The sequence below is a fragment of the Ailuropoda melanoleuca genome, chromosome 1 (genome assembly GCF_002007445.2).
Source record: "Ailuropoda melanoleuca isolate Jingjing chromosome 1, ASM200744v2, whole genome shotgun sequence".
Taxonomy (NCBI): Eukaryota; Metazoa; Chordata; class Mammalia; order Carnivora; family Ursidae; genus Ailuropoda; species Ailuropoda melanoleuca.
In genome coordinates, this window is record NC_048218.1 from 101,851,573 (window position 1) to 101,873,166 (window position 21,594).

The window sequence follows — 21,594 nt, forward strand, 5'->3', positions numbered from 1 at the left end:
CACATTTTACTTATCCATTCATCCATCCATGGACACTTGGGCTGCTTCCATGTTTTAGCTATTGCGAATAATGCATTATGAACGTGGGTGAGCAAGCATCTCTGAGACTGTACTTTCAATTCCTTTGGTATATACATAGGTGCATACTTATTTTTTGTACTGGTTTCAAATAGCTTGAGTAATTTAAATAACCAGACTGCTAAATAGACTGCTCGTTTGACATGGGCAAATTCATTCTCCTTTCATAGGAAAATATTTATTGAGAGCTTTCTGTGTCAGGAATGGGCTAGATCTTGGGGGTACAACGATAGCAAAAATAACTTGGAAATACAGATGATAAGAGCATTTTCTTTGATTTAGAAAAAACCCACCAGCTAAATATATTGATCAATGTCCATCCCTGTGATAAAAGGTGAAGATGGTTAGAGAATTCACAAAGTGTCCTTTCTTACCTTTGTATTTACTCCTGTTCTGCGGTGAAGACTCAAGTATTTTCTTATGAAGGTGATGAACTTTTTCATTATTCCATAACTGAGTTCCAAGGAGTCAGGCTTACATTTAAAGGATGGCATTTAAACATTTTCTAAATAATTCAAGTACTGTATCAATTGAGTAATGGCCAAGAGCTGGTTTAAAATTCCTTCTGTAGGGGTGCCTGCGTAGCGCAGCTGGTTAAGTGTCCGATTCTTGGTTTCAGCTCAGGGTCATGATCTCAGGGTCTTTGTGGTCAGCACAAAGCCTGCTTAAGACTCTCTCTCCTTCTCCCACTGCCCCTCCCCCCTGCTCTCTCTCTCTAATAAATAATTCTTTAAAAAAATAAATAAAATTCCCTCTGTAATACTCGCAAGGAGTTTTGGGGTAGGGAAAGGGGGAAAGGAAGGAGTAACATGGGCACAAGAATTCCCGATCAATTCATCCACAGTTCAGTGATAAAAATGTCACCTGTCTCGTTCCATTTCCAGCTTTTGTTACTATCTTATTTGTTCACTTAAAGATTTTCACTGGATGCCCAAACGAAAGGAAAATTTGGGGTAAGATCTAACCACAGAGAAGTGGACCCTATTTTTTAGTTCCAAAATGATGCTTTCTATAACAGTACACAGTGGAAAAACAAAGAGTATCGGGGAACGCACAGTGATCCACACAGCTGTGCAAGGCTTTACTGGCAGGTGCGATGCTCTCTCAGAGGTACTGAAAGTCTCCTTTGAGTTACCTTTCCACGTCTTGGCTCATGTCATTTTGGTGTTGATACAAGACTGTTGATGCCAGTGGCCAAATGAAGGCTTGGCTTATTCATCCAATTCTCTACCAAAAGGAAGAAATGGTCAGAGAAAGCCAAAGGTAGTAACAAGGAACCTCAAATTTTGCCTGGATTTTTCCTGAGAGTGAGAGGCAGGGCCACCTGGGTCTTTCAGAAGAGGGATTCTTCCCTGGATTAGAACTGTGATAGTTCCCAGCCTCCAAGGCAACTATTAGGAAAATGGAGGGGGATGGCTGTGAGTCCTTGTGGCTCCAGGAGCCATCTTATCCTTCAAGTCTTCATCAGTTGTGATTTCTTCCATGAAGTCTTCCCTAATTTTCTAACTTGGAGTAATTTCTCTTTTCAACATGGTTGCAACCATGTCCTCTCCTCTGCCGCTAAGTATTATATTTCTTATGTCACATACCGGTCTGGGCTCCTAGCCAAACCTGTTGGAGGCAGGATCCCCACTAGATTCACCTGTGTATACCCAACTGCACTTATGGTGCCCAGTGCAGCCGAGGTATTGAAAAAAAAAAGATTAATGAATAAGTGGCTAAATTTGACTGAAGAAGACCTGAGATCCCTCATGTAAGTAGACGGTATAGGTCATTAACTGCAGAGCAAATAGGGTTTCCTGTGTTCTTGGCCAGGAGGGCGATCAGGGAAAGCTGGGGACAAAGCTGGATGGAACCCACCGACCACGGAATTTCAAGTGCATACATAAGGAGTACACTGATGTTGGGGTGCGGCTTTTCACACCATTACCCACGCAACTATTTGTTCCCTATTTCATTAAGATGGCTAGCATGCTAAAATGTTACGTTGGCATAAACAGAATACTTCTTCTATGAAGGGCATTCTTTTACGTTATTTTGCTGAAAGATCAAAGAAGGCAGGTCCACTCTTAGCATCCTCATTTTATAGGTGAGGATGCTGAAGCAAAGCAGGTGAATGACTTAATGTTCTTATGCCATTTTCCCCGAGAATGTAGTCAGTAATGAAAACCTAACTTATATTACTAGCACTCATCATTTTGTATGAAATCAATGTTTCAATAAACACCAAGGTCTCATGTAAGTCCAAATTGTTATCATTAGTCAAGTGACATAAAAGGGATTGTTGTGTTTTATAGACTCATTATATTAGGATATTAAAGAAGGCCAGGATGCATCATCTAGCTTGAGTATGGTGATATATTTGATAGTGTTCTCTGAAGTCTTTCTCATTAAATTTGATTTGGCTTGTGTGGTAATATTGTAGTCTTCAACAGGAATGTAGGTAAATGAAGTTAATAATACATTAAAATGAATCATACTGGGAATCAGGAAGGAGGGGAATAGTCATTGAGTTCCTTCAGGGACTAAAGTTTAGTTAATTAAAGAAATAACTTGATTCTCCATCTCTGTGAAAAATTTAGCTTTAAAATACAAATCAACCGTAACTTCTGTATTTGGGCTACTTGCCACAAAGGAATACTGGTGTTAAATATAATTAACGTAGATCACAATATTTTCACTAGTTATAGGTAAGGAACATCAGGTATACTGGAAAAAAATGCCTAGTCCAGGTTCTCTGGAGAATAACCGGTGGCCCAAATGACAACCCATATTCTTGCCTAGACCACTGAAATATACTTTCCAAAAGAGTGAGAATCTTTTTACTGTTGAAAAGTGATGCAAAGAATGAAATACAAAATATCTCAAAAATTGTAATCCCTTTTTTTAGTCACTAAAAATGTGTGTATCTGTATTAAAAATCACACAAATCTGAGTTTATGCTGGGTACTTTTACTGACAGCTAAAAAAGAAAGGAAAAGAAAAGAAAAAAAAAAAGAGAAGAAAAGAAAAAACCACTAGGACCTCCTTAGAATGTGAACCATGTTTTACGAGAACAAGTATTTTGTCATTGGTCTATTTTCCATGCCTTTTGCAACTGGAATCTTTGTATTTTTTAAATTTTTTAACAGTAATTAGAGTTTTAGTAGTTTCACAAATATAACAAAGATGGCTTTAAACTGTCCTATATATTGGTAATCCTCTCCCAAAAACTTTCCAGGTTTATCTTGTATTGTAAGGCACAGTCTTCACAGAGATCAGATTAGAGAGACCAGACAACAGAACAAAACAGAAGGGAAATATTCATGTCAGCTGTTGAAAACTAGTTTTATAAGGCAAGGCCTAGAAATCCTTATCTCTGGCATGTTTAGTATGGAATGCATAGTTGATTTTCATTCAGCTACTAGAGAAAGGTATTTGACAATGACAGATTGCCTTATCAAAATTACAATCAGCTGGCTTCCTCTGCAAGGAATAGCAGTTGGTTCAGTAAGACTGAAGTGAGAGCTCTTACCAGGTTTCTCAGAAATGATTTCCCCATCACGGGTATTTGCCCAACTGATGATGTCTAGTATGAACATACGGTTTCTAGAAGAATGAGCTGGGATCTGCCATCATTTTTAAAAGGAACACTTAGTAAATGCTGATCTCTAAGCAATAAATCATCAATTTATTTGATTTTCAAGAAATGTTTTCAAAAAATATGTTTTTCCTGTAAGATTAACATGCTCATTCTGCTTAAGATTGTTTAGAGTGCTTTTCGTTCTGCCTAAATTTTTACAATAAGGTGAAATGAAAGATTCAAAAATGGTTTCATCATGCATGGAAGATGAAATCTCACATGGAGAGCATATAGTTTGATTCTTACTTATGCATTATTAATTAAAATTATGTCCTTAAATGACGACTTGATATTTTTCCAATTTTACTCAAACAATACTGTGTACCATTTATTTTACCACTGATATTTTTAGGATTAACTTTATTAACAGTATGACATTTTCATGCATTGTTAAATTTTACACTAGTTTTAACGTTCACAATGTTTGATTAAGTTCAAATCAACAAATATTCAAGCCTACATGAGAATGAATGAAACATTACCTTTTCACATAATCAACTAACTGCTTTTTAAGAGTAAAAAGTTAATATTGGGATTTAAAAACCTAAATTTCCAATGTTAATGTTAATTCAACCATATGTACATTACTTAGGCCACAGGACTGCCCATTAACCTTTCTTGTCGGAGAGCAATTAATCTCTTGAACCACTTTTCCTCAGCATCAGCTTTCTCAATAAATAACTGAAATAAGAAAAAGAACAAGGAAAAATGTTATTGTTTGCCAATTACTTGGATTAGACCTTATGTAACATAAATTACCTTTACAGAATACATCTTTTAGCACAAGATTTGGATACTGTTTAACTTTTGGTGACTTCTCAACTAAAGAAAACCTATTTGGAATTAATAATGCTCAGAAAGTCTTGGAGTAAAAGGACTAATATCAACACTGTTCGTTAACAATTTTACACCGTATTTTGTGAAGTATATTTTCTAGACCCTTTCTCAGAGACACAGTGGAATGACACCACAGAGAGCACAATATGATGTCCGTGACATGCTCTGTTCAATGAACCAAATTAGAGGCAGAATTAAATCTTTTAGGGTCAGATTTGAACAACAAACAAACCAACCTCTTCTTTTTGCCTATTTTTGTTAAGCATAGAAAGAATACTTCTAAAAGTCAGACAAGTGATTTGGACCATACCGATTCAAATCTGTGTAACTGCTCTAAGGGACGGGGGTCAGCTGCTTGTTTCTAGCAAATAGGAACGTATGAATCCATTTCCTCCAACAGTCTCGTTGCCAGCACAAGATGACAACAGTTTGAATTCATTTCCGTCAACTAGATTTCAGCGGGCATTCTTCAGATCTAAGGAGCTTACATTTGGATGGGCCAGAGAATTGTCATCTTGGTACTTGATGGCGGTGGGGATGCTGCTGGGGTCTATTTCTTTTTCCCCGCTGGGAGGACCAGCAGCTGCTGGTGCTGACGGCACAGCTGTGTGCTTCACCTCACCGGGCTCCACAGACTGAAACGTGTTATGTAAATATTTTATTAATTAGGTCACAATATACAGTTAAAATTTTGCTTTAACAAAATTTCTTATTTTGAATAGTAATAGTTCATTTAGTCTTCTTTGAGATAATACTAATCATAAAAAGACTCTAGGTGACTGAATAAGAAACAATTCTTCTTAAAACAAGCAAACAAATACAAAAACATGGAGAAAATATTAATCATTTTTTTATGATATTTTTCTTCAGAAATTGGGACTTATGAGTCTACACTACAGAAAAACATATTTCATGGGGTGCCTGGGTGGCACAGCGGTTAAGCATCTGCCTTCGGCTCAGGGCGTGATCCCGGCGTTATGGGATCGAGCCCCACATCAGGCTCCTCTGCTGTGAGCCTGCTTCTTCCTCTCCCACTCCCTGCTTGTGTTTCCTCTCTCGCTGGCTGTCTCTATCTCTGTCAAATAAATTAAAAAAAAAAAAAAAAGAAAAACATATTTCATAAATCTAAATTCTATTAGTCAAAATAAGCAACAAATCTCCAGCATTCATTTGGTCTCTTTAGAGATGAAAAGCAAATTCAAAGGTTATTTTGTTTTTGCTTTTTAAATCACAGCCTCAGTGAGATATAATCCACAGATCACAATTCACATAACTTTTAGCATATCCACAGTTTCACAACCAACACCACAAGCAACTTCAGAATATTTTCATCCTCCTCCCACAAAACCCTGTACCCATTAGCAGTCACTGCTCCCCATTTCTCCCAGCCTCCCCACCCCTATGCGACTACTAATCTAGTTTCTGTCACTACGGATGTGTTTATTCTGGACACTTCATACAAAAGATCACACATTCTGTAGTTTTTTGTTGTCATTGGTTTGTTTTGTTTTCTGTGACTGGCTGCTTTCATTTAGCATGCTTTCAAGGTTCATCCATGAAAGGCTGAAGCATGTATCAGTACGTCATTCCATTTTATTGCCCCGGGATATTCCATCACAGAATACTAGGTGCCAGGCCCTGGGCCCAGGGCTGCAGACACGAGGACTGATAAATCGTTGCTGCTGCCTGCAAGAAGCCAGCAGTGTTGTGCTCTCTTGGGTTAATTCCCATACCTCCTCCTCTGAGAAAGGGAAAGGCCAGGGAAAGTGGCTAATTAGCAGCAAGGCTGCAGGGTAACATTTTGCAATGGACTTGATGAGAAGCTGAAATTGAAAGTTAAAATAAAAAAACCCAAGATGACTGGGAGATTAATTCCACCACTCAGCCTTTTTTCTACACCTACTGGTTCTATATGCGTAGTTTTTGAACCTCCATTTTATTTTAATTTAGCTACTTCTTAACATCCACTTCTCTGAATCAAGGGTAAAAGAGATGGCACTGGGAAAAACATCTAGAAAATGAAATCTCCATGAATTAGTTGATCCTTTCTTAGAATGATTTATCTTAGAACTGGATATCCATCTATTTAGTATTTATTGATGCTATTAACTGCTAAGCACTGAGTACACAAGGGAGAGTAAAACAGGTATGTTCCCTGTACCAAATGGGGATTACATTTTGCTAATGGGACTGGCAGATTACTAACAAATAGATATCAAAATAAAGACATAATCACAAATTTTAACAAGGGACGTAGAGATACTTAAAGAGATAACTGTTAAATTTGGCAGTTTTCTTCCTGTATTTGGAAGCCAATACTCCCCCAACCTCCACCCCTAGGTGTCAAACCTTTCTGCGTCTCCAACATACCGGGTCTAGAAGGCCTACAGCCCTGTGTGATATTATACTGACCCTTTATAAAACTGAGGATGTAGATCAGTAAAGCCCAACATTCTGCACAGGGCAAGGTGGGAAGTATGCTAATCTACTGAGGTCCAGACATCATTTTTTGGTAGTCTATGCTTCCATGCAGAGAACAGAAGGGCATGTCATTCTGCCTGTCTTAGCCATGCTTTGACAGGGCTTAGCTAGGAGACCGGCAGTATTGAACTGCCTTGAAGAATTGTGGAGTGCTGTTATTCTAGCTGTCAAAGATGTGGATCGCACATACGCAGGTGGTGGAGATAACATTCTATTACAAAAGTGAAGTGATCTCGTTTTCTTTTTACCTGCCGTACATTAACATTTTCTTTGAGAAGTGCTTATATACTTTTCAGGTAAAGTTTTTAAAGATTAGGATCAGAGCATGGAAGTTATTATTTAAATGGGTAATTAAAAAATGTATGACAGGAATCATCAATTGCTTCTTTATTTAACTGAGGAAAACTGCTGGAGAAAGTTTGACTATAAAAAACCCACAACATGGCCACGATCAAGTATCTGGCTTTGAGTAGCACTGCCACCTGGTGGTTCAGTTTCTTGTTTTAAAATGTACTTCCAAGAAAGAGTAAGTTAGACCCTGCTGCTTAAGGTTATTTACCCTCTTTCTGAAGATAGGTGGATATCTGCCAGCTACAACAATTTTAGGGTTGAATAACTGGCAATAAGCTTATCTGGAACAGCAGTTTGGAAATAAACCGCCTCTTGGTTCCTGAAGTTGATGATACAGCAGGAGCTATCAGATTATCTCCTCACGCAAGAGAGATGCGATTGCAGAGTTAACCTGTTAAATCGATATGTGTTGACGGAGACACAATGTCTAGCATGTTGTTGGTAATAGCCAGTTTCTGGTAACAGCTCCTTAGCTTAATTAGTGGAATTCACACAGCTTAAGAAAGACTCTACCAACTGAAGGGGCTGTTAACACAGAGAAGCCTTTTCCAGAGATACAAACTTTATACCAATGTGTGTAGAACTGTCCAGAAGAGAAAGATGTTGAAACCTGGGTCATGAGTAATTTAGTCCTCAAGAGAGTTAGTCTTTGCTATGCATCAGGGATAGCCCCTATCTCCCCAGGATCTGGATGAAGTGGTCCTCAAGATAATTTACCTCCCTTTGCTAAGTAATCGCCTGATAAATAATTCAGCTGCTCAGGCATCCTGAATCGCTACCTTATATTGCAGACACAGACATTTTAGAAACTGGAAAGGGATATCATTTTCTAAACTAATAAATTGGACTTCTGTTTTATATTACAGCTGAGTGTAAATTTATTCACTGTTGGCCCATCACTCCTTTCTGATCATTTTGAAATGCAGTGACTAATAAAGTCCAGTGTTGGATGGCTAATACTTCAGACTCTTGTATGTTCACCAAGGTAAATGCCACCTTCTTCTTCTTTGTTTTTTTTTTTTTAAGCATATTCCCCCATTAGTGAATTCATGCTTTCTTTATACTTAATAGGGAATGTGCACTGAGCTCACAATTATGAGAGACATTGGATGAGTAAAAACAAACATGGGCTCTGGAGTTGAGTCAATTTTGTGTGGGTGCTCTTTCTTGTCATTTATTGGCACTTTGACCATGGGTTATAAAATTTGCTGAGCCTCAGCTTGCTTATTTTTAAATAAAGGTTACCCGGATTTCAGATAACTTATATATGCTAAATGTCTAGCATTAACGGTAGCCACTATTAGTTCAGTCACTTTAAGTTATTCAAATGTAAAAAACAAAGTGGGGTTATGTTACAACATTGTGTTACATCATTTGCTTAGTGCTTTAATGTTTCCAACTGCTGTGTTGAAACAAATTGGCCCAAAGCTGACGTCTGTACACTAAACCAGTAAGCTACTATGTAAAGCTGTGAAGTTGTGTTTTAATTATTTGCTTAGTAATGCAATAGGTCCCCAAGCCTCCAATGAGAATTTTTAGGGTCTATAAACCATAAAAAATTACATAAAACAATATGTGACCCAGCCAGAATGAGAATCTTTGCATCTCCAATTCCTTTTCAGAAAGCCACAGCCAAAAGCAGCCTTCAGCATTCGGGGAGAGGAAGAGGTGGAGCAGAAGCAGGGAGAGGAAGAACAGCAACCGCTTTCCTTTCCTGAGTGTCAGGCACTTGGCCAACTGTTTCATGTGAAGTATCTTGCTCATCCTTATACAAACTTCTGCCAGGGGTATTACCTCCCTTTTAAGATAAAGTGAGCCATGGGGTTATCATGTGGCTTAAGGACACACAGCCAGTAAATGGCAGAATCAGCCCTGATCCTGTATCTGTCTGACCCTGTATCTCATGCTTTCGACCACTGCTTCCCAACTGCTAAACCTAAGATTTATTGTTATTTGGTTTTAATTTTAGAGGAAAGAAAAATGTTGGTAAAATATTTTAATTAAATACATTTTTAAGTGGCTCAGCTCAGAGTGCTGGATTAGTATTTCTAGGTTGCTTTTGCTTCTCCATCATGCTTATCCAATCTAGAACTAGCCAGCTCAAGGCCTTCCAGAATTGATTTTATTTCTTTGTGTGAATTACTGTTAAGGGCCACCTCTTTTAAAAGACAGCTGAAACAGTAGATGGGTTTCTCTTACACAGATTCATGAGCATTCCTTATGAAATTGAGAGGCCCCTATTTCATCTTAAAAAAAAAGGAAAGATTTATTTATTTTAGAGAGAGTGAGAGCATGTGTGAGGGGGGAGGGGCAGAGGGAAAGGGACAGGGAATCTCAAGCAGACTCCCCGATGTGGGGCTTGATCTCATGACCCTGAGATCATGACCTGAACTGAAATCAAGAGTCAGATGCTTAAGTGATCAAGCCACCCCAAGTGCCCCTAGAGGTCCCTATTTCATCTTAATCCTCTCTATCCCTTATGGTGGTATCTGAATTAGAAGTGTGAGAAAAGCTATACTGAAGGTGAGAGAAAGTTCCAACTCAGCACTGAAAACTAAAACAACAGAAACTAATTATTAAAAGAATTAATAATGATGGTCCCTTTGATCAGTGATATAGTTGAAATTCCTTTATACTGGTTCCACGGAAAGCCATTTAACTATACAGGGTTTTGTTAGAGATTTAGGAAGAAGACTTTTCCTCTTGGATTTAGTCAGCTTAAAATTAATAACCTTCAGATGTTAAGGGAAATAATCTTTTAAAAACTTTTCTAGGGGATACAGTGAGGTGAAAACATTACTAATTCTGGAATTGAAATATACAGATATTATGACATTTATACCTTTCAAAAGACTTTAAAGGTAAAACCAGATCTAAAGATTTTCTGTGTTTCTCAGCAAGAGGTCTGCCTTACTGGTAAGCAAGGAAACTTGGGGGATATTAAAAACTGTAAATGGGGTAAGGTGTTGATACTTAAGAGAGACTGAGCACCTACAGTAGAAGTTGTTAAGCACTACGCTTAGTTTACAGAATGTGCTTAGATACAGAATAATTTAGGCGCTGGAGTATGTTATTTAAAAATAAGCATTTATTGGATCAAGAGCCATGTTAGATATTTGATACTCATTATATTTACTCTTCAAGAACTCCATTTTTGGAGTTCTATTTTATGAATTTGGAAATTGAGGGCTGAAGAGGTTGAGAAGTTTGCTAAAGACCATAAATCATGGCAGGAAGTGTGAGAGTTAAGATTCAAACTCAGATCTCCTTGAATCCAAAGCCCCATCCTCTTTCCTCTATATCAGGTTCGCTTCTGATCAATTTCCTTGCTCACTGCTGGTTTTGCTAGTTATTGGAAGAGCTGCCAGTACCTTGGAGGAAAAAAATGGACTTAAAAATAAGTTTATTATTATTATTTTAAATAATTTAAAAAATATTTTATTTATTTATTTGAGAGCGAGAGAGTGCGAGAGAGATCTCCAGCAAGGGGGAGGGGAAGAGGGAGAAGACGACTCCCTGCTGAGCAGGGAGACTGATGCGGTACTTGATCCTGGACCCTCGGATCATGACCTGAGCTGACAGCAGCCGCTTAACCGTCTGAGCCACCCAGGCGCCCAAAAATAAGTTTATTATTAATAATTAGTATCAAAAAGGGAAAAGTTGTTTAGAGGAAAACCTGGTGTATTAACTAGAGAGGAATACGTATGTCCACAGAAAGAAAATGCTAGTTTATCTTAAGTGAGTCCAGTAAGTCAGGGTGAACCTCAGAAAACAAATATTAGGAAAGTAAATTTAAAAATAAATTACAATTCTTTTAGGACATATGAATGACCTTTTAATATGTAAGATATTCAAGAATAAGATATTAAATAAAATGAGCAACTATACTTACGGATGTTCATTTTACAGTTCCACCATTTTTTGGAGTTGTTGTGATGGTAAACTACAAACAGTTCAAATGAAATCAGCAAATGAAGGCAGGGGCCACGGGTTAACAGGGCTGGCTGGTGCTGTGCACCCAGCACACAGCACATGCTCAAGTCACTTCTCCAGGAAGATTTTAAAAAGTATAAGGTAACTGAAAAGCTGTGCATGTCACTAGCAACAAGAGAAATGCTACTAGGAAAACAAAAGGTCAATTTTCGCCTGACTACCTATCAGGTCAGAATGTGAAAAAGGACTTGGTGTTAACCAGGGTGTGAGAGGCAGACATCTCCTTGTACTTGTGGGCAGAGTCTGGATTGGTACAATGTATGTGGAGGATGACCATGAGAACATGTGTGAAAATAAATAATATTAACCCTAAGCAAATAACTCCATCTTGAAAAACTGATCTTAAGGAGATAATAATGGATATTTACAAACATATATGTAATACCTTCAAACAACAACCTGAATATCTAGTATCAGAGAAAAAATAAATGAATTATGATAAATTTATGATAACTTTATCAGCAGGATACTGTACAGTCATTAATATATTTACAGATGTAGAATATTTTTTGAGGGGCGCCTGGGTGGCACAGCGGTTAAGCGTCTGCCTTCGGCTCAGGGCGTGATCCCAGCGTTATGGGATCGAGCCCCACATCAGGCTCCTCTGCTGTGAGCCTGCTTCTTCCTCTCCCTCTCCCCCTGCTTGTGTTCCCTCTCTCGCTGGCTGTTTCTATCTCTGTCGAATAAATAAATAAAAAATCTTTAAAAANCAGAGGAGCCTGATGTGGGGCTCGATCCCGGAACGCCGGGATCACGCCCTGAGCCGAAGGCAGACGCTTAACCGCTGTGCCACCCAGGCGCCCCTAGAATACCTTTTCTGACTAAAGGAACAGACTCCTAAAGGTGGCCCTGATAATAATTGAAAGAATACATGCAATATTCAACAGAAATAAAATGCCAATCAAAACTCCTTTTACTGGAGTTGAATAAGTGATAGCCATCTGGGCAAAGAGTGTAGACACATTACTATTGGGTAAGAATCTGTTAAAGCTCTCTTCTAGCTTTCCTCTAGCAGTGTCAATTCAAACAGGAGATGCAGACACTTGAAAAGAAAACTATATGTTCATGAAATGCATATTACTACTTTAGGACTGTTGACATTTTACTTTGTCTTCTCAGTGAATTTTAAAATAAAAATGGCATCAGATATATTTTTACAAGTTAAACTCGAACTGCTTCTCACTGATTCATTCTCTCTCTCTCTCAATAACACGCTGGCACTCGCTCACCCTACTTCATCTATCTGTTAGAAGGAAGCACTTACATTTAAGTAAAATCCATTAATAAAGCATCTCTTCAGTGGGAATCTAAAGGCTTATTCATAATGTCTGGATGAAAACTTACCTTTTTGACTTCTTTACTTGATCTGAATGTCTGCTGAACAAAAGAATCACTTTCAATGGCTTCAATTTCTTTTACTCTTTTTACTTGTTCGACCAGGGTGGCTTGGTCTAAAAAAAAAAGGGTACAATGTCAGTGTATTTTGGTGTGTAAGCTTGTTAACAACACTATTCTAAACAAGGTTCTTTCTTTCTATGAAGTAATTTTATGACTTCTGGAATTTAACTGGATGAAAAGATGTTATAGTTAAGCTCTAACAAAAAACTATTTTCCCCTTGAGATCACTAATATAACATTCCTACACACCAAGGCTCTCACCTAAAACCTAATAAAACATTGCTGAGAAGGCACTGCTATAATGATCCAAGCTAATCTGGGCTAATCTTGTGGGAGGGCTTTAAAAATTAAAAAAAAAAACTTATTATGGAAATACATATAAAAGGAATTAACAGCACAATGAATCCATCTGCACCCATCACCCAGCCCCTACAGCCATGAACTCTCTGTTACTTATTTATTGATCCTCACTTCATTTTCTTGGGTAGACCTGGAGTACTCAAAAGTAACTCCCAGACATCGTGCCATATTACCCGTAAATATTTAGTAGGCATTTCAGATAAGGACTTAAAAAAACCAAAAGTAATATAACTACAATACCATCTTCATATCCAATAATATTATCAATAATGCCTTAATATCATCTTATACAGTCCATGTTTAATTTTCATTGTCTAAAAAAAAATGTCTTTTTACAGGTAGTTTGTTTGAAAGAGGATCCAAACAAGGTCCACACATTAGACTTGGTTGATAAGTATCTTATATCCCTTTTAGTCACTGATAGCCTTCAGGCCCTCCCTTTCATTGCCATTTATTTATTGAAGAGAATGGATCATTTACACTTGAAAATTTTCTACATTCTAGATCTGGCTGATTTTATCCTCAAGATGTCGTTTAACATGTTTCTCTATTCTTCATATTTTGTGTAAACCAATAGTTAGAATAGAGGCTGGATACGATTCTGGTTCAATTTCTTTTGGTCAAGGATACATCATAGGTGATGCTGTGTAATTCCCATTACACTGTATCAGGATGTGCTTCTCCCAATTTTAAAGGTGTTAAGATTGATCAGTGGGTCCAAGGTGATGTCAGCCTGGCCCTATTATAAATTTCTTCATCAACCTTTCACTTAATGTTTTTGGCAGACATTAATGTTTGTTGATTAGATCCATTACTTCATGAAATGTTGCAAAATGGTGATTTCCTAATTCTATTATTCTCCCTGCATTTATTAGCAGGATTCTCTGTAAAGAAGAACTTCCTTTACTGACTGTATAGTCTGTACAGGAAAGGCCGAATAAATGTTTAATTTTTCCCTTTATTTATCAATTTTGATCCAAAGATGAGCATTATGAATTCCTGAATATTTATACACCTAACATATTTTACTCCATGTAATCATTTTAATATTTTGTTGCTCAAATTATTCTACCTTTGGGTAGTGGGGACGTCCTGAAGTTGGCCCTGCATCCTTTTGATATGATCCCTTACAGTTAAGGTATAACAAGATGTTCCAGGCTCATCTTGTACAGTTCCTGCCCGAGACCTGAACTTAGCCATTTCTCCAAAGGGCTTGGACTGCTTTTAGGGGGAATGATATTTAAAGACAGTAACTTGGGCACCAGGGGTGTTCACTGTTTGTGGTTTGTCACTGCGTCTCAGCTTTTTCAGTGGGCGGGAGGGGAAATGCATATTTTAAGAAAAAAAAAAGTAATATGACTTCATGCTAATACTATCAAATTGAAGACGAGGACTTTTAAGATCTCTGATTTTTTATTTGTGTATCTTTTCTCTCATTTAAAAAATCTTAAGTCTTAACGATATGATCAAAAGTACTTAGTTGTTTCTCTTAATATTAAAGTTAAGTATGTATTAGTTTCAAAATAAAAAGATAAATATCACTATAACCAAGATGAATTGTCAAAACAGTATACTCTAAAGTTACCTGAATTAATTCTCCATGTGATTATGCTACCAATTAGATTTATAGCTAGGTTCGATTCGTTTCAGTTTATTTTTGATTTAGGTCTTGCTTTTTCTTTTATTGTCTTTGTGATTAATACATTTAAAAAAATATTTCTTTATTTGTCTGAGAGAAAGAACGCGAGCGAGCACAAGCAGGGAGTGTGGCAGGCAGAGGGAGAAGCAGGCTCCCCGCTGAGGAAGGAGCCGGATGCAGGACCCTGGGATCATGACCCGAGCCGAAGGCAGACACTTCACCGACTGCGCACCCAGGCCTCCCTAATAGTAATATTTTTTATTTGAGTATAGTTGACACATACTGTTACATTAGTTTCAGGCATACTGTTGTTCATAGTAATCCAACAACTATGTTTATGCTGTGCTCACCACAGGTGTAGCTACTATCATAATAAAACGCTACAATGATACCACTGACTATATTCCCTATACTATACCTTTTGCTCCCAGGACTTATTCATTCCATTACTGGAAGCCTGTACCTCTCACTCCCCTTCACCCATTTTGCCCATCTCCCAACCCCTCTCCCCTCTGGCAACTGGCATCTCTGTATTTGTAGACATGATTCTGCTTTTTGTTATTCACTTGTTTTGTTTCTTTAGATTCCACACATAAGTGAAATCATCTGGCATCTTCCTTTTCTGTCTGACTTATTTCACTTAGCATAATAGCCTCTAGGCCTATCCATGTTGTTGCAAATGGCAAGATCTCATCCTTTTTTATGGCTATATTATTCCTGTGTGTGTGTGTGTGTGTGTGTGTGTGTGTACACACTGCATCTTCTTTGCCCATTCACCTATCGATGGACACTGAGGTTGCTTCCATATCTTGGCTATTGTAAATAATGCTGAAATAGACATACGGGTACATACTATCTTTTTGAATTTGTGTTTTCGTTTTCCTTCGGTAAACACCTAGTAGTGGAATTGTGGCGTTACTGGACCATGTGGTATTTCTATTTTTAACTTTTTGAGGAACCTCCATTCTGTTTCCACAGTGGCTGCACCAGTTTTTCTTCCCACCACCAGTGCACAAGGGTTCATTTTTCTCCATGTTCTTGATGACACTTGTTATTCCTTGTCTTTAATATTTATTTTTTAGTTGCATAAAACACATGATTCCAAAGTCAAAACGTAAAACGTCATTCAGAGAAGTCTAGGTTTCCTTTCCTATCTCATTCTCTCAGTTCTTCCCCCAATCTATAGGTAACCATTTTTATTAGGTTTTGGTTTTATCTTTCCTTTGTTTCTTTCTGAAAAAGTAACTATAATCTCTTCTTTCTTAAACAGAATTAACATACTACATATTATGTCTTCAGTAACACTCCACCCCAGTATAGAGACTTCCCCATTCTATTTTACAGCTATACAGTTAACTGTTTTATGGTTTTATGAGTTTTTTCCCACCAGTGCTCCTATTGGTGGTCATTTGAGTTGTTTTAAGTCTTTTGCTTTTCCAATTAGTGCTTTAAGAAATGCACTGTTTCATATTTTTGTTTCTTTCTTTTTTTTTTTTTTCACATGCCGGGCTGGGCAGGAAAAATGCAACATTATGGTTCACACACTCACTGTTTAAACTCTTGCTCTAAGCTGGTATGAATACATAGCTGGATTAGGAACCACCGTATATTCAACAAAGGCATCTAAATATTTTTGGGATTTTAGACTTCATGGACAATAACTAGATTTACATTCTAAGAAACAACCATAAAAAGTGATTTGACAATAAGATAGTTGTTTAAATAAGAGTAATTTTTATATCCCAGCAGATCTAAGCTTAAAAGACTAAGTGTTATAAATATGAGTATGAAAAGAAGTTTGGTTTAATATTTCAATAAAAATTAACAATTTATGAAAAATCTCTGTTCTAACTTTTGGCCAATTGCAAATTATAATCACATAGTACTATGCAACCTCCAGTTTATTTAAGGGAAAGATAGTCTTCTGGCGATGTGTCTCTGACAGCTCTAACTAGTCCTTTCTCGTGTGAAAAATAATGCATGGAATGTTTGGAAGTAATAGCTGCCAGGGCCAACACTCCCAACTTAGGAAGAATATATTTTACAACAGAGAAGCAAGTACTGTCAGAATGTCATGGATGAGCAAATACTCATGCTCTAGAATAAAAGCTCCTGTGGATTTTAATTATGCAATGTACTAATTGAGCATATAAAATGAGAAGATTCTTTGCCCAGCTAATTTATTAATGTGAATATATTTATACCAGTGGATGATATTTTTATTACTTACGTGTATAATAGTGTTAATATGGCAGAAAAAAGTCATAATGGATACCATTCCGTGTGATCCAACTTTAATTTGCCAATGTGAACATACATTTGTTTGTACAGGTTTTAGTCTATTATTTCACCATCATTAATTCCCAACCAAAAGACAGTATTTCAGACTTCAGGATGATGTCTCCTATGTCTCAACTATTTGAAACCTTGGGGTTTTTTTCTAACATATTCTCTCATTTGGATTTACAAAGCACATCATTAGTATTAGAAGTCAGAGGTGAGTTCACAAATAGTACTTGATGTCTAAAGCTTATAGTGTTTGCAGCTTCAAATATAGACATACAACCAGTTCCTAATACAAATAAAAGTATTATCATAGAAGCTGGCCCAGGGGCCAGTATGTTTAACAAAATAGCCTTGGAGAAATTATAAAGGAAGGAAGGAAAAAGATTAGAGAAAACCAGAATGTTATCTTTGTGTTTCTTTAAAGATCACTTCAGGATGACACAAAGTGACAGCGCAGATAAGAGAAGCCAGTTTGCCTGACTTACAATATGAAAACAAACCAACACAGCTTTTGCTTTTTGTGGGAACCATTTTACCAGTGATATTTAAAGAGTGTGATATTTAAATTGAGGAGTAAGAGAGAGAGATTTAAATTAAAACTTGAAAAATTCATGGGAGATTTACATTTTTAGTCTTATAAATAGTTCAGCTTCATGCTGTTTGAAAACAGGCATAAAACATGTTTTAAATGGCCTCATACTCAAAATTCAAATATCAGTGCCCCCAAATATAGGTCTTGAATATAATCCTGTCATTTTGGGAAGCAGAATAAAACACATCAGTAAGAGAGAGTAAATTGTTTTAAATTCAGGTTCTTAAGTTTTACAGACCAATTTGTCATTGAAAAATTCTTTACCAATTTTAAGAACAGGAAAAATGTGAATGAAAACTACTCATCATTTATATGCTTGGCATGAATGCCTAGCATACGAAGTATCTTGTATTCACCAGCCGTGAGGTAAAAAATAAAGACACGGAATAACGTTATTGGGAGAATCAAAATTATAGGATGTTTTTAAACATTAACATGGTAAACACAAAGAAAAGAGATCTATTAGCATTTCATCCAGTCTGATAAACACATTATTGGTAAATAAAATGACTTTCATAGGTAGTTTGTAAAATTTCAGTAGAAGGGATACATATTTCATAGTAAAATAAAAATTACTGGAGTCAGAAAGCAAAGTCACTACAGACTAAAAAAATCCATACTAACTCACCACATGGAAAATAATTTTGTTCCTTTTGTGATAAAAAATTAAAATCAAATATTTCATTCGATACTGTTGCTGTTATACAAATTAGGCTCACCAACCACTTCAAGTTATATTTGAGAATTTTACATGACACAACTTTTACAGAATTAAAAAAAATTATCCAATGGTACACAAATTTAAGATTAATAAGTAAAGATGATAAGGTTCAATATAAACCTTTTATTTGAAAAGGCAAAATTTTAATCTAGATACCATTTTGTAGATTACACAAACCACTCTCTCTAAACCGGCAGCAATGCGAAGCTCAAAGCAGCAGATGGCACTATTACCCAAGATGTAATCATGGGATAGCTGCCAACATGAGTTTATGGAAAGTATCTTACACATGAAAATCTCATCTTCAACTGACTCCTTCTGAATATTAATATTTTATGAATTTCCCCAAAGTTAAAATGCATTTTATGTTACAAAGAGTTTGGGTCCGTTGGCCTCATAGTTATTGAGGTACTCATGCTATTCTTCCAGTAAAAAAAAAATATTTATACACTAATAGTACTACTATAAATACATGAATAATACAAAAGAATATCTCATTTTCAGTTTAAATTGACTTAAATTTTAGTCAAGAATGGAAACATCCATGAAATTCCTCTTTATGGTAAAATACCGATACTGAAAGCAAAACAAGTCTTTGAAATGTAAAGCATTTTCAAGTGCTGTTATAAGAATAAAAACAAACAAACAACAGATTTTGGCCAATAAACAAACAAAGATAGTTATTCAATAAACTCTAAACAAAACCTACTTGGAAAAAGCCACAAAGCTTGCTTGAAATTCTAAAGTTATAGCAATTTATCATGAACACACATTTTAACGAAACACAGCCATTGCTTTCCCTTCAAAACAGTACATTTTAAATAATAAGTTTCTTTCATAAAACATACGCATATTAGAAATTCACCTAACCTCAACATTTTAAGGGTGTTCATAAGACCCAGATTCCTGGGCACAAATTCCTAGAACTGATATCCACAAATAACTTGAAAGAAGAGAAAACTTCGTAAGTAAAAGGTGGCTGGTCTATTGGCCTTCTGGAAGCTGTTAATACAGGACCAGGTTATGTATGTCAATGAGTCTCCCGAAGGCTTCTAATAACAACCCTCCTTGGATAAGGTCCAAGACAGACTAATCTTATATTAAACTGCTTTCTGGATCAAATTAAGTAATAGGAATAACTTTAATATGACTGTACCAGTGAAGAGTTTCTGAGAAACATTTTAATAAGTGCAAGTGAACTGGGTATCAATGTTGGCTTTATTAAAAACAAAATACGCACCGAATACCTCATTTAGCTCCTCTCACCTAAAATGCTCTCACCTTTCTCAATCTACCCTATCACCTTCTCTTCCCACCGGTGAGAAAAGGGCCTCTTCCATAATTCATTTGGCTCTTAGCATATGTTGCCTTGCACTGATATTAATCTCTTCATTAGTGAAAGCTTCATTTCCCCAGCTAGAGGGGACATAACTTTTTGTGTCAACTCCAGGACTTTGTGTGGTATGCTTTATTATTTAGTAAGCAGTCCATAAACTTTCATTGAAAAACTAAAAATGAAAGGGCATTAAAGTAACCATTAAAAAAATAAAACTACTTGGGGGGGAATGTCAAATTACAATAAGTTTTTGTAACTTAAAAAAAAAGAGGGTCTTTAAATGGTTAGTTTTAACAGCTCTGGGTTCAGACTATCTGGATTAAGCCCTGTCTCTGCTATTTACTAGTTGTGTGACCTTGGGCAAGTGGTTCAAGTTGTAATGGTTTCAGTGTTCTTCTCGGTGGCATGGGAATAAACACAGAACAGCTGAGGTTGACTCTCTCCTTCCCTCCCTTCCTTTCTCTCCCCTTTCCTCCTTTCAAATATTTGAGCACATTCGATGCACCAGGCATTGTTCAGCACACAAGGGTTTAGAAACAAATGAGTTTCTTTCCTCACGGAGCCGATACTGGGAGAGATAAATAATGAACATGTAAATAAACAATATAATATCCAGAAAAATAGAGCAGGGTAGAGGCTAGAAAGGAGAAAGGGAGCTATTTCAGATGGTATGCTCAGGGAAATCCTCTCTGACATGGTGAATCCCGCAGAGAAGAATCATGTGAAGGGTCAAGCCAAGAAAACGTAGGAGAGGATACGTGTGCTAGCACAGGGTAAGGAAACAGAAGCACTTAATAAATGACAGACTAGTGATAGTACTCGAGTGCTAATTCAGTCATAGTAGTAAAGACATGGAAGTTGCCTAAAAAGCTTACATATAAACTTCTCAATTTCTGGTCATTCGGTTTCAGGCTGGCAACCTTTTTTGAGTTCAGCCAGGTAATAGTGGCTTTAGCTCACACTTTTTGTGGCATCGCCTGTGGTGTGGCAGGGCTGTGGGAAAGACTGGAAGAGAGGACAGGCCTATGCACATCTCTGAGAAGGCACGAAAGGCCCAGCTGAGTTTTATCACCCGCCAAGACACTGGAGTCCACCCTGACGCACTGAATGCTGCAGGCTAAATGGGGAGCAGTGCTTCAGGGACACACGGCCTCCCAGCCTCCAGCGACTCAGGAGATGGGAGGCCCTGTGGCTTCCTAACGGTGTCCAGTAACACAAACTCCCCAAAATAGTAGTTGTGTGGTAGAAATTGGGTTATAAAGTGAACGTATTTTACTTTAGTGTCTGTAAGTCTACAGACACTTTGTTTTGATTCATCAGTATCCCGGATGCCTTTCCAGTGAGGAAGGTCACAAAGGCTAATTTTTCATTTAAATGGTTGTTGAAAAGGCCAGATGAGCGGCTCTGGTGGAAGGAGTAGTAATCCCAGCAGTAACAGAAGCTTACATTTATGGCACTCTGCGCTAAGAGCTTCACATGGATTACCTCAGTTAACTCTCATAACCATGACGGATAGTACTATTATTATTCTCATTGTACAGATGAGACGCTAAGGCGAAGTAACTTGGTCAGGGTCACATAACTAGTTGGCGGTAGAAATGGGGGATCCAGTCATTGTGATCTAGTCATTATTTCCTCATCTAATAAGTTCTTTACCCACACCTGCCAAACGACAGATTATTTTTTCCCTCTTTTCCATCCATTTACCAGAAATAATAAATGTTCTTGGTATTGTTCTTATTCTGCATTTTAATGCTTATTCATTCAATACAATGTATTGTAGAGCTTTATTCGTAGAGAAGATGCCATAAATATTATCTTGGCCTTCTGGCATTATCTTGAGCTAAGTTACAAACGATATTTTTAGAAGCTTACACATTTGAAAAAGTTTTGAAAGAAT

General features: G+C 37.1%; 1 protein-coding gene across 1 annotated transcript in view; it reads right to left on the bottom strand.

Moving 5' to 3' along the window:
* Positions 1–3,729: 3,729 nt before the first annotated feature.
* RSRC1 (arginine and serine rich coiled-coil 1) overlaps positions 3,730–21,594 on the bottom strand; it is a 411,289-nt gene continuing 393,424 nt past the window's right edge. The window contains exons 7-9 of the mRNA XM_019799225.2: positions 12,707–12,813; positions 5,026–5,172; positions 3,730–4,381 (exon numbers count right to left, since the gene is read on the bottom strand). Of these exons, the coding sequence (XP_019654784.1) occupies positions 4,289–4,381; positions 5,026–5,172; positions 12,707–12,813 (347 nt within the window). The 3' untranslated portion in view covers positions 3,730–4,288. The remainder of the gene's footprint in view (positions 4,382–5,025; positions 5,173–12,706; positions 12,814–21,594) is intronic.